At 38.3% G+C, this 13,322-nt stretch overlaps 2 protein-coding genes across 5 annotated transcripts in view; both read left to right on the top strand.

Annotated features, from left to right (window-relative positions):
* The first annotated feature begins 391 nt into the window (after positions 1-391).
* On the top strand, positions 392-2,983 carry LOC131438565 (chromatin assembly factor 1 subunit B). Its single transcript, XM_058608666.1, has 4 exons — positions 392-621; positions 677-869; positions 923-1,436; positions 1,490-2,983. The coding sequence occupies exons 1-4, from the start codon at positions 487-489 to the stop codon at positions 2,934-2,936; spliced, it is 2,289 nt and encodes a 762-aa protein (XP_058464649.1). The 5' UTR covers positions 392-486; the 3' UTR covers positions 2,937-2,983.
* A 4,555-nt stretch (positions 2,984-7,538) lies between these two features.
* The window catches only part of LOC131433665 (neurexin-4), a 51,390-nt gene continuing 45,606 nt past the window's right edge, over positions 7,539-13,322 (top strand). For all 4 annotated transcript variants that reach the window (XM_058600180.1, XM_058600177.1, XM_058600181.1 and 1 more), the window contains exon 1: positions 7,539-7,906. In XM_058600180.1, coding sequence (XP_058456163.1) covers positions 7,840-7,906 — 67 coding nt within the window. In that variant the 5' untranslated portion in view covers positions 7,539-7,839. The remainder of the gene's footprint in view (positions 7,907-13,322) is intronic.

The raw sequence follows: 13,322 nt of genomic DNA, 5'->3' as shown, positions 1-13,322 counted from the left end.
TGGCGCCCGGGGCAAAATAAGAGATTTGCTCACCTATCGTAGGTTTGGTGAGCAAAACAAAACAACTCCATCTCCGGACAGCTGAATTGGGCCAACAAAAAAAGGTCCCAAGGATTACTTTGCCGCCCCCCTAAAATTGTTGCCCTTATTTTTGTTTTATTCCAATTGAATTCACGTGTGTTTTAAACGACATGGAATTAGAGTGAGCTCACTTCTTCTAGCAAATTTAAAATTTACACAGGTTTTTGAAAAAGTAAATACGTTCTATATGAGGATACTTGTGCTTGTGCGGACACCAGTGCATTCTTCATCGTGAACTGGACAATCAGGTTCATCCCGTTTGAATTTGACAATGCAAACGTCAAGTTTACGCGCTCAAAACATTCGTTGCGGTGCTTCGAATGCGGAATAATTTTTTAGTTTTCTCTTCGCTAAAAACTGTATTTTTATCGTTTCTTTATTTAAACTTTTTCGAGATCAATAGCCATGAAGTGTCAAATTCCCGAGATATCCTGGCACAACCGAGATCCAGTGCTAAGTGTTGATATTCAACCGAGGACCAGTTCAGATAAAAATGAACTCTACCGATTGGCTTCTGGAGGAACCGATACGCATGTTTTGGTAGGAATATGATATTTTTATTAGAATATTTTAATTAAAATTGAATTGAATTTAGATTTGGCACATGACTCAAAGTGCCAAATGTGGCACAATTTCGTTGGACGTTGTTGCTGATTTGGCTCGTCATCAAAGAGCTGTCAATGCGGTCCGATGGTCCCCCAATGGTGAACTACTGGCATCCGGTGATGATGAAAGTGTTATTTTCATCTGGAAGCAAAAGGGCGAAACTGAAGTGTTGAATATCGTCGGTAAGTTCGACACGGTACGATTGATTGCAGTCTATAGTTATATTTTTTTCTAGATGCTACTAATGATCAGGACAAAGAGATCTGGATCACATTAAAAATTCTTCGTGGTCACATGGAGGACGTCTACGATCTGTGTTGGTCACCGAATTCGATGTATCTAATCAGTGGATCAGTTGACAATACGGCGATGGTTTGGGATGTCAACAAGGGAAAATCGCAACACATCTTTTCTGATCACAAGGGTTTCGTGCAAGGAGTCGCTTGGGATCCAAAAAATCAATACCTGGCGACTCTGAGTTCGGATCGCTATTTTCGCATTTTTGATTTACAATCGAAAAAAGTTTTAACAAGAAATAACAAATGTTCGCTTCCGGTGCCTAAAGATTCTCCGCTACATGGACAAACAATACGATTGTATCACGATGATACTTTACAAACGTTCTTCCGTCGATTGAGTTTCAGTCCTGATGGAAATCTAATAGTCACACCTGCTGGTGTAGCGGAGATACCTGGAGTGCCAAAGCCCTTAAATACGACCTACATCTATACGAGAAATTCTCTGAGGCAGTAAGTCAATTCCTTCTTAGACTTGCCATTTAAAACTAATATCCTCATTTTAGGCCTGCTATTACTTTACCGTCTCCAGATCAATATACTGTTGCAGTTCGGTTTTGTCCACGGTATTTCAAGCTGCGTCCCCATCCTGCTCACAAGCCGCCGGTTATTCCGCTTCCATACAGGATGATATTCGCGGTGGCCACCAAAAGTTCTGTTTACTTGTATGACACACAACAGAAATCTCCTTTTGCACTTATCTCAAACATTCATTACACTCGGCTTACGGATCTTTCCTGGTCGAGTGATGGAACAATTCTGATTGTCTCGTCCACTGATGGTTTTTGCTCTATGATTTCTTTTACGGAAGATGAATTAGGCGAAGCGCATGTGCTGGAAACTGATGAATCTAGCGGTACTGAGAAGGAGAAAACTCCAACAAAAAAAGCTACTGCAGGAAGGAAGAAATCAAAGGATGGCAAAGATGAAGAAAAGGATAAGAAGGAATCGAAGCTAGAAACGGTCCCAGAGGAACATGAACGAAAAGATGTAAAGCCAATTGAAATTGTAAAGTCCAAAGAGGACAAACCGGCACAACCGATTGCATTCCGAAGGAAGCCAAGAGATGCTGAAAATGTTACAGAACAAAAGACCGTTGAAATAAAATGCATCAAAGAAGATGAGAATCCTCCTCAGCCAATAGCTATCAAGCGTAAACCGAAAGAATCAGAACCATCAAGTGATAAAATCATTGATAAAATAAGCGAACCAAGGAAACGACCACGTTCAAACAGTGCTGAAAACGATGGACAATCCGATGAGCCAAAACCAATAGCAATCCGTCGCATTACATTGGAAAACAACGACACAAAGTCAGGAATAATAGTGAAAGAAATCCCACCGGTTAAAACGCCTGATGAAAAAATTGTGCAACCTGCGAAAGAAATAATAATTGAAGCAGAAAAAATTATCAGTAGCGAAGAGAAATTCGAAAGTCCATCAAAAACAAATCGACCGGCGACGCCAATAGCCGTACGTCGACATCCGCGAACTCCGGACGTCACTCCATCAGCTGGTGGCCCGGAGAGCTCGGATCAAGATTCAGCCACTACTCCTAAGCCAACTTCGAAAAAAGCAGCCACTCCGATTGCGGTCAGAAAGCACCCTCGCTGTTTGGCACCTGATTCTGTGCAGCCAAAAGCTGTGACACCCACGGAAATCGAAGAGGATGCCGTTGACACATGGCCAATCGATCAACCAAAACCGGTACCGAAATCAATTGTTTGTAATTCATCCCTCGCAGAATCGGAACAAACCGAGGATTTCAAGCTAGTTATTTCCGATGATGAAGATGATGTTGTTACCGAAGATCAGAAGAGTGTTGAGCAGGACATTGATGTTACCAAGGAAACAGATTCGACTTCGGTTGCGGTGGTCACGACACCCAAAACGCCTCGACGAGTTGAGTTTCGTACTTTGTCTACGCCTAAGTCGAAGAAAAAGCTGCTCTAACTGAGTACGGTTCGAAGTTGCTTTTAAATATAATATAGTTATTTTCTATCTAAGAGTGGTTAGTTTGAAAAATCTAATTCATAATTCACCCGAAAGCCTTCCAAAGTATACTAAATAAGTAAAAGGACATTCTTTTTTATAAATAGGGTAGGGTGATACCAAAGACATCATATTAACAAAGTATCCAGCTCTCGCATAACACGAACAAATTATTGGCAACATCATTTTTTGCGAGCATAACGCCCTCAGACGAGTCCGCATCGAATCTCGTACATAGAGGTAGGGGAGAGAAATGTCAAATTCATGCGCACCAAAATAGTAGCACTGCGCACCTATACAGTTGACATTATATGTTGAATGTGATGCCGTGCGATGGCATTGCTGAACTGCTGAACTGATTTCACTCCAAGCCGACAGGGTCTGATGATACCGGTGGCATCATCCCTACCATCCGAATTTTCTCAGCTCACGTGCTACTCCATAATTAATTGATGGTAGTTTTTAAAAGCTTAGTAATAATATTCCAAATTTGTATGAAGAATTAGTCATTGCTGCCCTTACTGCCCATACTTGCGTATCAGTTCCATATGGAAAATCGGCATGTCGAGAAAAAGACGATTAAAATTTTATTTTCAATTTTTTAAATTTATTTTGCTACCCAATGCTAAATCATGGTATTATTACATGAAATATCGGTAATACACCTGTTCTATTCCAATATTGCAACAAATGAAATTATTGAAATTTGCACTGAATGATATTACTTTATAATATATTATTATATTACCGACTATTCAGCGGTATGCGCCTTTACACGACAATTATTAATGCCATTTTTAATGACTACGAAGTAAGTCCAAATTTGTATGGATAATTCATCATTACTGTCCTTACACGTTCATTAAAAATGATATTACTTTTTAGTAATGTCACTCTAATGATCGTGTAAGGGCCGCTATACACATAGTCTTTTTTATGGAAAGATGTTAGCCCAGGGATGCCAAGTCTGGTACCATCTATGTTAACAAACATAAGTTCCATTTGCTTCGTAACATCTCGTCTCGTTAGTAAATTAAGATCTCGCGCATAGAAACTGAAGGCTCACACAAACGTATGCGCCATGACTTTACAGGCATTGATTTTCTATTTCTTTGACGATTTTGAACCACTTGTTCTATGTTTATTTAAATTATGGCATTCCATATGCTGAAAACTTGAAAATCTAGCGAAATATACAAAATCTGGCACAAGATCTTGTATTTAGAGTGTCTGCGAAATGAGAAAAATCTGGGAGCACGATTTTCCCAGCCATATGATACCGGTATGCTAGCACCAACCATTTAAAAGTACAAAGTATTTGAAAGTTATGTTTAAGCCCCTTGCGTTTTGAACTCCAAGCACTGCGGTGTTTTGATACTCATCGCGACTCTCAAGTTGTGAAAAAAATTTTCCACTTGATGTCCCAGAGTTATTGTAAGAGAGAATCAAGGTAAACTGTGAAAAAATTGCACTACTTATTTACGTGATCGATACCACGGCTTTGCTTTATGCCAAATATTTCTGAAATGTTAGAATTTTTCTGAAATTATAAAATTTTTAAACTTACTTTCACACCACTAAGCATCATTCTTGTATACGATGTATACCAAAGCGTAACTTTTTGTCCAATTATCAAAATATTTGAAATCAGGAATTGTTACAATCCCCCTAAGATGCAATAAGAGATTTTACAAAAAAAATTATATTCACCCTCATTCTTGTTTACGTCCGTATCGGTAGTACGACGAACGGGTACTTTCGAACGAATACGAATAAGCCATTCTTGTTTTCACTCGAATGAATGCGACTCGTTACCCACAAAATATTCAAATATCAGTAAACTTCTTCAAATAAATGCTAAACCTTGATGAACTCAGTCCAATTCTTGTGATTAAGCATTAAGAATGTATGGAAGTTTAACTTCCAACGATACGTGTATTTGAACATCATTCGTACGAACGGAAAGTCCCATTCTCGTTTACGGACGAATATACGAAATGACGTGGTTTCGATTCGTCAGTTTTATATTGCGAATCAATCGTTCGAAAACATTGAAAAAAGTTTAAGCGATTTCCAACAAATTTATTTTCGATCCTAAAGGTGATTTGTAATCAAATCATAAATTTGTGTTTTGCAGAAAACATTCAGAAAGCATAGCAGTATAGTAAAATCGACGACACGACCTGCCACTCGCTTTTAAAACTGTATCGTAAATCGAGCTACCCCTCAGTAACTGGTAATGTCAAAATGGAATCGCTTGAAAAAATGTTGGAACTAGCAACACAAGTTGGTAAATTATTGATTTTGAAAAACAGTTACCAGTAGCCTTGGTAACCACAAAAGAAATGTAAACAAAAACAAGAGATTCTCACCTAAAACGAAACCACTGAGTGTAGTTGGCCCGTTGGCAGGTATTAAATTTATTCTTTCAGAGATCTGCCATAGCTGCATAATCTGCCATAGCGATTGTGTCGTATGCCGCTTTGAAGTCAATGGCGCGTTGTATTCTCGACACTTTTGGAGTACTTGTCTCATAACGAATATGTAATTCGTAGTGGCGTACCGTACCGGCAACGCAAATTATTCACTACTAAAAATTTGATTTTGGTAGTTTAAGGCATTAAAAAATTTTTCGTATGTTATCTTCGGGGGGAATATATTCATTTAACTAAGCAGCAAAACCAAAACTAGTCCACCAAACCGATTGAATGTAGATTTTTTGATAACTCGCTCCAGGCGACTTGTAACTTCACTAGTAATGATACTAACCGAATAATCATAATCCATTATAATTTCTTGGTGTGAGGGCAGTTTTCAACGCCGACTTGCACTATAAGGAATTGTATAAATGTTTCCCAGCTTCATACGATGCCAACTCTTTTTCAGCGAGGTTGTGATTGTGATTGATAAATTGGTCAACCCACGGATGCAAACGAGGTTTAAAAAAATTTTGCACGTGCCTGTTCAACGTCACTAGTTTGTAATTGCCCTTGCTGGATTGAACTTTGAAGTGCCGATTGGGCTATTGGTAGGGTAACCAGATTTCAGAGGTGATTTCAAAGCATTTATGAAGTCTAGTTCCAAGCAACTAGCAGCGTTATTAACAACAGCACACACTCCGTCTAGCGATTGCGTTCCACGTTCCACGTCGAATGCACTTTCGAATAATGAAAAATACATCATCCAACATGCTGAAGCATTGCTGCCCCGTTTAAATGCTGTACAAAATTATCGCTTTCAGGACGCTTTCTTCCATGAAATAACGGTCTAAAAGTAAATATGTCCCAAGAATTTCCTGCATTTGCGTACTCAATCGGGACTTTTAAATCAACTCATCTAAAGTTTTTAGCTTCGCTTCCTAAGTATTTGGTTCCAGAGAACTTTTTTCGAGATCGAACTAAAAACACAAAGCGATTAGAAATTCATTTATACGAATTAGAATATCATTTACACTCACCAAGCATCGGCGTTTGACAAACTTTATATACAATTCCGCCCTCGAATGAAGTATTGTTAATTTTTGCAGTTTTTTGTAAGATTTTTAATAACCATGAAATGTGGAATTATTCCACAACTGTTTCAAACTGTTTGTTTATTTATTCTGGTGCTCCTTGGTAACTAGTTCATAGCAACTTAAACAGTGTTGCTCGAATAGTTAGTTTTTGTCATTTTCAAGGGGTCGCTATATTTATGGTAACTGGTGGTAAATCGCTCACGAACACTTTTTATTCCGATTTTTCTTCGGAGTGTCTGGTCGTGTCGTCGGTAAAATGCTGCTTTTTTCTGGCGAGCCTTCGAGTATATGCGCGGTTCCAAGTTTTTATGCATCAAATTTTACATCTATTAGGTACTGGAAAATACGCCATGGGCAAATATGCTTTATTCTATATTAAATGCATGATTTTACCAATGTAATTAATGAAAAGTCTATCGAAAACATGACAAAATTGCAAGAAAAATGAAACATATTTTTCGCAGATAGTACTGATCGGACTGCTTTTTTTACTTAGCACGAAGTTTAATTTGAAAATTTCATTTACGACTTGAATAAAATTGGTTCTGAGTACGACATTTATTTATTATGTAGCATTCGTCACTTCCTTGATGCTTGGAATCTACCTAAAAAAACGTCGTATGGTCGATACGGACGTAGGCAAGCATGATACAAAGTCAGCGAAAAAAACAAGTCAAATAACAAATGATAGCAAAGATATTTAATTATAACTAAAATCTGTACCAGAACTGATAGTTCCAAGTTGGATGAGCGTTGTTTTTATGCATTTGCGATGTTTAAAATAGTGATTGATTCGAACGTAAACGGGAATACGAATTTGATATATTTTCGAACGTATCGCATACGGCCGTAAACAAGAATGAGGGTGATTATTTACTGGAGACTTGTGCCATATTGAAAATTTGCTCTAGAAGTATCATATATATGATCCTACCTGGAATGTTTGTGCCCTCTCTTCGCTCGATTGCAAGTCATACACAAACACTCACACATGCCTAATACAGTTTCCCATCAACAATTCTCTCTCAGTCTAGCGCGTGACATGACAGACGAACGTCAGTTTGAGTTCGTACACCGCGGCGGTTGGTAGCTTTGTACAATAGTTCCCGCATTCGAATCATTTTCGGATTACCGTTTCGGGAGTAGTACATTCCATACTGCAAATTACGAGAGTGTGTGCGTGCGAAGGCGTGTATTTAACAGTGGCAGTGTTTGTGCCAACAGCATCAGCAGCAGCAACTGAGCACTGTGCAGTGCTTTATTTATAATTTTTAAAGTTGCATCCAGGAAAAGATTACGCATAGAATTCCTGTTCCGATGTGTACCGTTTAGTGTGTCAAGTAGTCTACAATGCATCTTATATTGGGATTCGTGTGGGCACTATGCTTCGGCTGCGGAATACAGTTTACAAAAGCAGGTTAGAATTCGTTCGATGGTGAAATCGTCCTGACCAAGCCCTGCCCTCTGTCTGGCTTGCTGTGATGATGACGATTTATGTTTCAGCAACCTGCTATCAGTGCCTGGATTTTACCGTTTATCGCATAACCCGTGAATAATTCCAACTGATATGTATTATGGGAATTCTTGAACCATTTCAAAGTTTATCAACTCGCGTGACTTTAACGTGCCACAGTCCATAAAGGGATGGGCGTGTTTCGTTGCTGTCTCCAAGAATGAATGAGACAAATTTGTTTTATTCATTACGAAACTTCGATGTGTAGATTTACCAGCGTCTCTTAGGTAGTGGTTAGGTGTATGTATATTTTCATGCATATCCTGATGTCCAGCAACAGCTTTGATTCAGATCTTTGATGGGCCAAAAAAAAAAATTTCCAAAACAAACTGATGTGTGACCTCATTGACGTTAATTACTAACCAGCAAAGGTAAACGGCGACAGTCATCGATAAAGTGAACGCTCTACTCAGTAGTGGTAAAACTGGGAACTCCTAGGTAGAGAGAACGACACAATAAAGATGAAATGAAATAGAATGAGATGGGAATACGTGAAGCGAACGGTCAATGTAAATAGCCGTTGAATGAGTCAACCTGTCGTCGACTGTGATAATGGCGACAGAGGCACTAGACCGACCACTCCTTGATACCGCGACAGTATCGGATCATTTTGGTGTGGCTCAAATGGATTGGATCGAACCGGTGAATTTTGTTTGGCACGTGGCTACCCGGTGTCTGGTTTGTAGAGAATGCCGGCAATATAAATTGCACCGGGTTGACAACTGAGCATGGAATCTGCGCATCACAGCACCTTCAATGGAACTCGTAAGGATGCTGGTAACCGGTGCTTTGCGTGTTCTTGTTGTTTCATGGGTACGCTGTGCTTCGTCAGGACTAACCGAAAAGGAAAATCGATTCGAGAATTTACCCTTGTAGTAAAGCACTTTGTTTCTTTTCCCTGTGGTAATTCAAAGATAGACCTAATGATGTTTCTCTACATCGCTGAAGCTTTTAATTAGTTTTGTTTTGGTCTACCAATGTTTTTCCAAGATCGAAAATGTTTGATATTTTGATATTCATTGTCATATGTCGTACTATTTCTGGGTGCGTTTTCTTCTTCTTCCGTACCGATTTTGCATCATTTTGTATGACAGTTTGAAGGTTTTGATACTTATTGCCCTATAATTCCGGAACCGGAAGTCAGATCTGGATGAAATTGCACAGTATCTTTTAAGACAATGAGAGCTTTAGTTTGTAAAAATCGGTTTAACCGTTGCTGAGAAATCGAAGTGAGTTCCGTTTTTATAGCTTTTCTTCAATATTACCGGTGCGTTCGGAACCGCAAAACCTGGCGCTAGTAGTCTCAAAGTAGATTCATATAACCACCAACTAACAAGGTCTGTCAACTAGATGAATTTACCAGTAAATTTTATAAAAATGTGTACCTCACTTCGTCATCGCTTATGAAAAAACCCTAATGAAATTGAAAATTGTTACTAATTTCACTGTAACATAGGGACCGGAAGTCGGATCAGGATCAGCTTTCTAAATAATTTCAAGACCTTTCATATGCATCTTAGTTTGCGAAAATGGGTTGAAAAATTTCCGACAAAATTGAATACGCATTTTCTCATAGATTTGCACATATTGTCTTGTAATTCCGGAACCGAAAGTCGGATCGGGATAAAATTCAATAGCGATCTATGAGATCTGAGTTTGTGAATATCGGTTCAGCCATCTCTAAGAAAATCCAGTGACATTATTTGTTTTTTACACAAATACACACACCAATATATTTTCCAGATCCGTAGACCGATATTGTCAAAATGAATTTCGTCAATAAAGTACTAAATTACGTCGTTTTCGTTTTTAAATTGCACTACATCGGTGTAGCTAAGGTTGGACTGAAACCGTTCGTTTTTACCAATTGCACTACACCAGTGTTACACTTTTTCTGCACCGATACCTAGTAGCAAAAGTGTAACACTGGTGTAGTGAAATTGGTAAAAACGAACGGTTTCAGTCCAACCTTAGCTACACCGATGGTGTAGCACTCATCAAAAGTTGAGTGTAGCTCTGTGCAATGGAATAGTTTATTGTAGTCAATGGTTACTGGTTATGTTTTTGTCATTTTGGTTTGTTTATTCATGCCTCCGTGTAGCACTGCAACGGTGTAGTGTAAATTAAAAACGAAAACGTCATTTGAGTTCGGCCATGTGTGTATTCTCTCTGCTATTGATGTGGGCCAATTGAGGTAGAAATTTTTTCCTTTGATACAAGCTGCTTGGGGATAACACGTTATTTCACATTTAAGATATGATTAAAACGTTTTTTGAAAACGACCACAGTAATATTTATGAGAGCATGAGTAATATAAGAAAGGCATAATCACACCACTAAGTGGATTGAAACATGTTATCTTGAAGTGGTTATATTGTAAACATCGACAGTAACGGATACTTGTGGAAATTGATTCTTATCATTCAGTTCAAGATGAGAAATAACAGCCATTTCATTTCATTATTATTTGTGGAAAAAAATAGTTCAAAAGATATTCTAAAATATATTAGATATTGAAAAAATCACGTCCGAGATTTTCATTCATGAAACAAGCATCCACAGAACTCTGACTCTCTAAGTTGATAAGTTGATTTTTCGTGTCAGCGAAACTTGACTTGAATTTTCACCCACAGAAATATCACTAAAGAGATAATCGAATGTGAGAAGAGCCTCTAATGATATATTGATGAATTTACTTAATTTACTGAATTTACATTCCAATTATATTTTCACCAATAAAAATTATCTTTTGAACAAATTTGCAACTGGTCAATATGAACAACAATATTTTTCACACTCCAAATCGTGATTACAGCGATGAAAGGCTGCATTAATTTCCACTGGTTGATTACAACTGCACTGTTTAGATTAAACCCAATGAAACGCTATTTAGCATGAATTTGATTTTAATGAGCATTGTGCATGTCTCAAACACACAGGAGACGCAGCGTTTGAATTGGCGTAGCGATAGCCTGCGCTCCTGTTACTTCTGCGTATAATGTTCAAGCTAAATTTAGAAAAAAATTTCCGAGGCTCAGAGGGCCGAGTATCATATACCAATCGATTCAGCTCGACGAACTGATCAAATGTCCGTGTGTGTATGTGTGTTGTCAACAAAGAGGTCGAGATCTCAGATGACTGGACCGATTTTAATCAAACTATTCGCAAATGAAAGGTGTCCCCGTCACCCTAAACGCTATTGAATGGTTTTGTGGTCGGATGTTTACTTTTTGAGTTACACGAAGTTTTATGTCAATTTTTTCAGTTTTTCAACAATGTCTGTCACAATTGACCTTAAAAACAGTATATGTTTTCAAACCTAAAATCCGCACGAAAGCTATCCAACAAGTCATAGATTGTTAAAATACGTCCATTTATAACGGAGATATCGATATTTTTGTGTAAGCGACTTTTCGCCTTTCCGCCTTCCAGTAAAGAGTGTATCGAAAATAAGCTATCCTCAAATTTTTCTTTCAAATTATGATAAAAAACGATATTTTATTCAAACTAAAAATTGATCCTTTTATTTACGAGGTTAAACTTGAGCATAATTGAAACCGGATGAAATTTAAGTTACTCCTTCACGAATTTTCGATCATTAGATCGAACGCTCTTCATCAAGTTCCGGACAAGTGTTGCATCGCATTTTTTGGACGCTTGATCCCAAATTATTTTGAACTCCTGCATGTTCCCAGCTGCCTTACCAGTCTTCTTGAAGACCCTCTTCAAGATTGCCCAGTACCGTTCGATGGGTCGAAGCAGAGGGCAATTTGGTGGATTGTTATTTTTCTCATCGAAATTTATACCCTTTTCCGCAAGCCAATTGAGAGTGGTTTTGGCATAGTGAGCCAACGCTAAATCCGGCCAAAACAGTGAAGGTTTAGTATGCTTCTTATATAAAGGCAGCAATCTCCTCCGTAGACACTCAGATCGATAGATTTCTGCATTTATAGTTCCGGTAGTGTAAAAAACAGTTGACTTCAAACCACAGGAACATATTGCTTGCCATACCAGTACCTTTCAACCGAATTTCTCCGCCCGCATCGCTCACATCCTCCCCAAAGACGACAGTAGAGTATTGTGGACCTGAAAGTGTTTTTGAGTCCTTCTTTACATAAGTCTCTTCGTTCATCAAAACGCATGCATCCGGACACTGCAAAAGACGTGAATACAATTCCCGGACCCTTGTTGCTGCTCACTTCTTCTGTTCTACACTTTGTTTCGAGATTTTCTGCTTCTTGAAGGTCTTCAGGTGATTTCGCCTTTTTGATACGCTGGATCATTCCGACACTTGTTCCTGCTTTTATGGCCAAATCACGTATTGACATTGATTTGTTCTGCCTCTTCCTGGTAGCTCATCCAAAGAATAGTGTTGCCAAACTTATTAATGTTGGTTTCAACACTGGCATGATGAATTCCAAACCGCTTCGCCAATTTTCGCATAGTAATACCCATCTCACTTAGCCATGTGTCCAGAACCTTAAATTTTATGTGGAATGCACTACGAATTCTTTAAGATGGCTACACTGATTTTCAAAAACAATTCATTAGGCGAATTTACCGGACCGATTTTCGTTTCGGAAAGTATCGGGAATAGAGAAGCTTAAAGAAGGCCAAAATGAATTTGATAAACAAAAATTCAAATTAAAATAAACTTAAGGTCATACAAAATTCCAAATCGGCTCTCATAAGTCAGTAAACAGATTCTAACAAACTCAAATTAACAAAAAAATAAACACATTTTTACTTAATTTTAGACTAATTGCCATAGTTAGAATATAGAGATGTTCAACAAATCGGAAACGGAATGTAAATAAAATCTAATTAAGATTAATACAAGTAGTTCTGTAACGTGTCTATTTGTCAGCGAACGTTTTAAAATTGACCAAATGTGATATTTTGGTTTACCATAGTGGCAAAAAAATCATTACGAATACTCATGTTTCTATTTCTCGACCAATCGATGCCTGCCTACAAGACAAACACAAACCACACCGGTAGGACAAATTGCTTCTGAAAATACATTTCTTAGTTAAATATCCTTTCTGCACCCTCACTCGCAAATGAAGGGGAAACAAACAGAAAAGGCGCAATATGCAGGCGCCAACACACATTATGCTGGCACTTCCACTAGTAGTTCCGATCCGGTTCGGTTTTCGTATCGAAGAACTTGTCTGCTTATTAATGGCCAACCTTAATGCTCGTGTCTACTTCCTACCACACAAAGCTGGTTCCGAAGTGGGATTAAATTACGTGACAAACTTCCATATGGTTTCCATTTGCCTTTTCGACATGCTTCGCGAATGCTCATCCGAGATGA

Source organism: Malaya genurostris, chromosome 3 (assembly GCF_030247185.1).
Source record: "Malaya genurostris strain Urasoe2022 chromosome 3, Malgen_1.1, whole genome shotgun sequence".
In the NCBI taxonomy this organism is placed as follows: Eukaryota; Metazoa; Arthropoda; class Insecta; order Diptera; family Culicidae; genus Malaya; species Malaya genurostris.
This window is presented reverse-complemented; position numbering and strand designations above follow the sequence as displayed.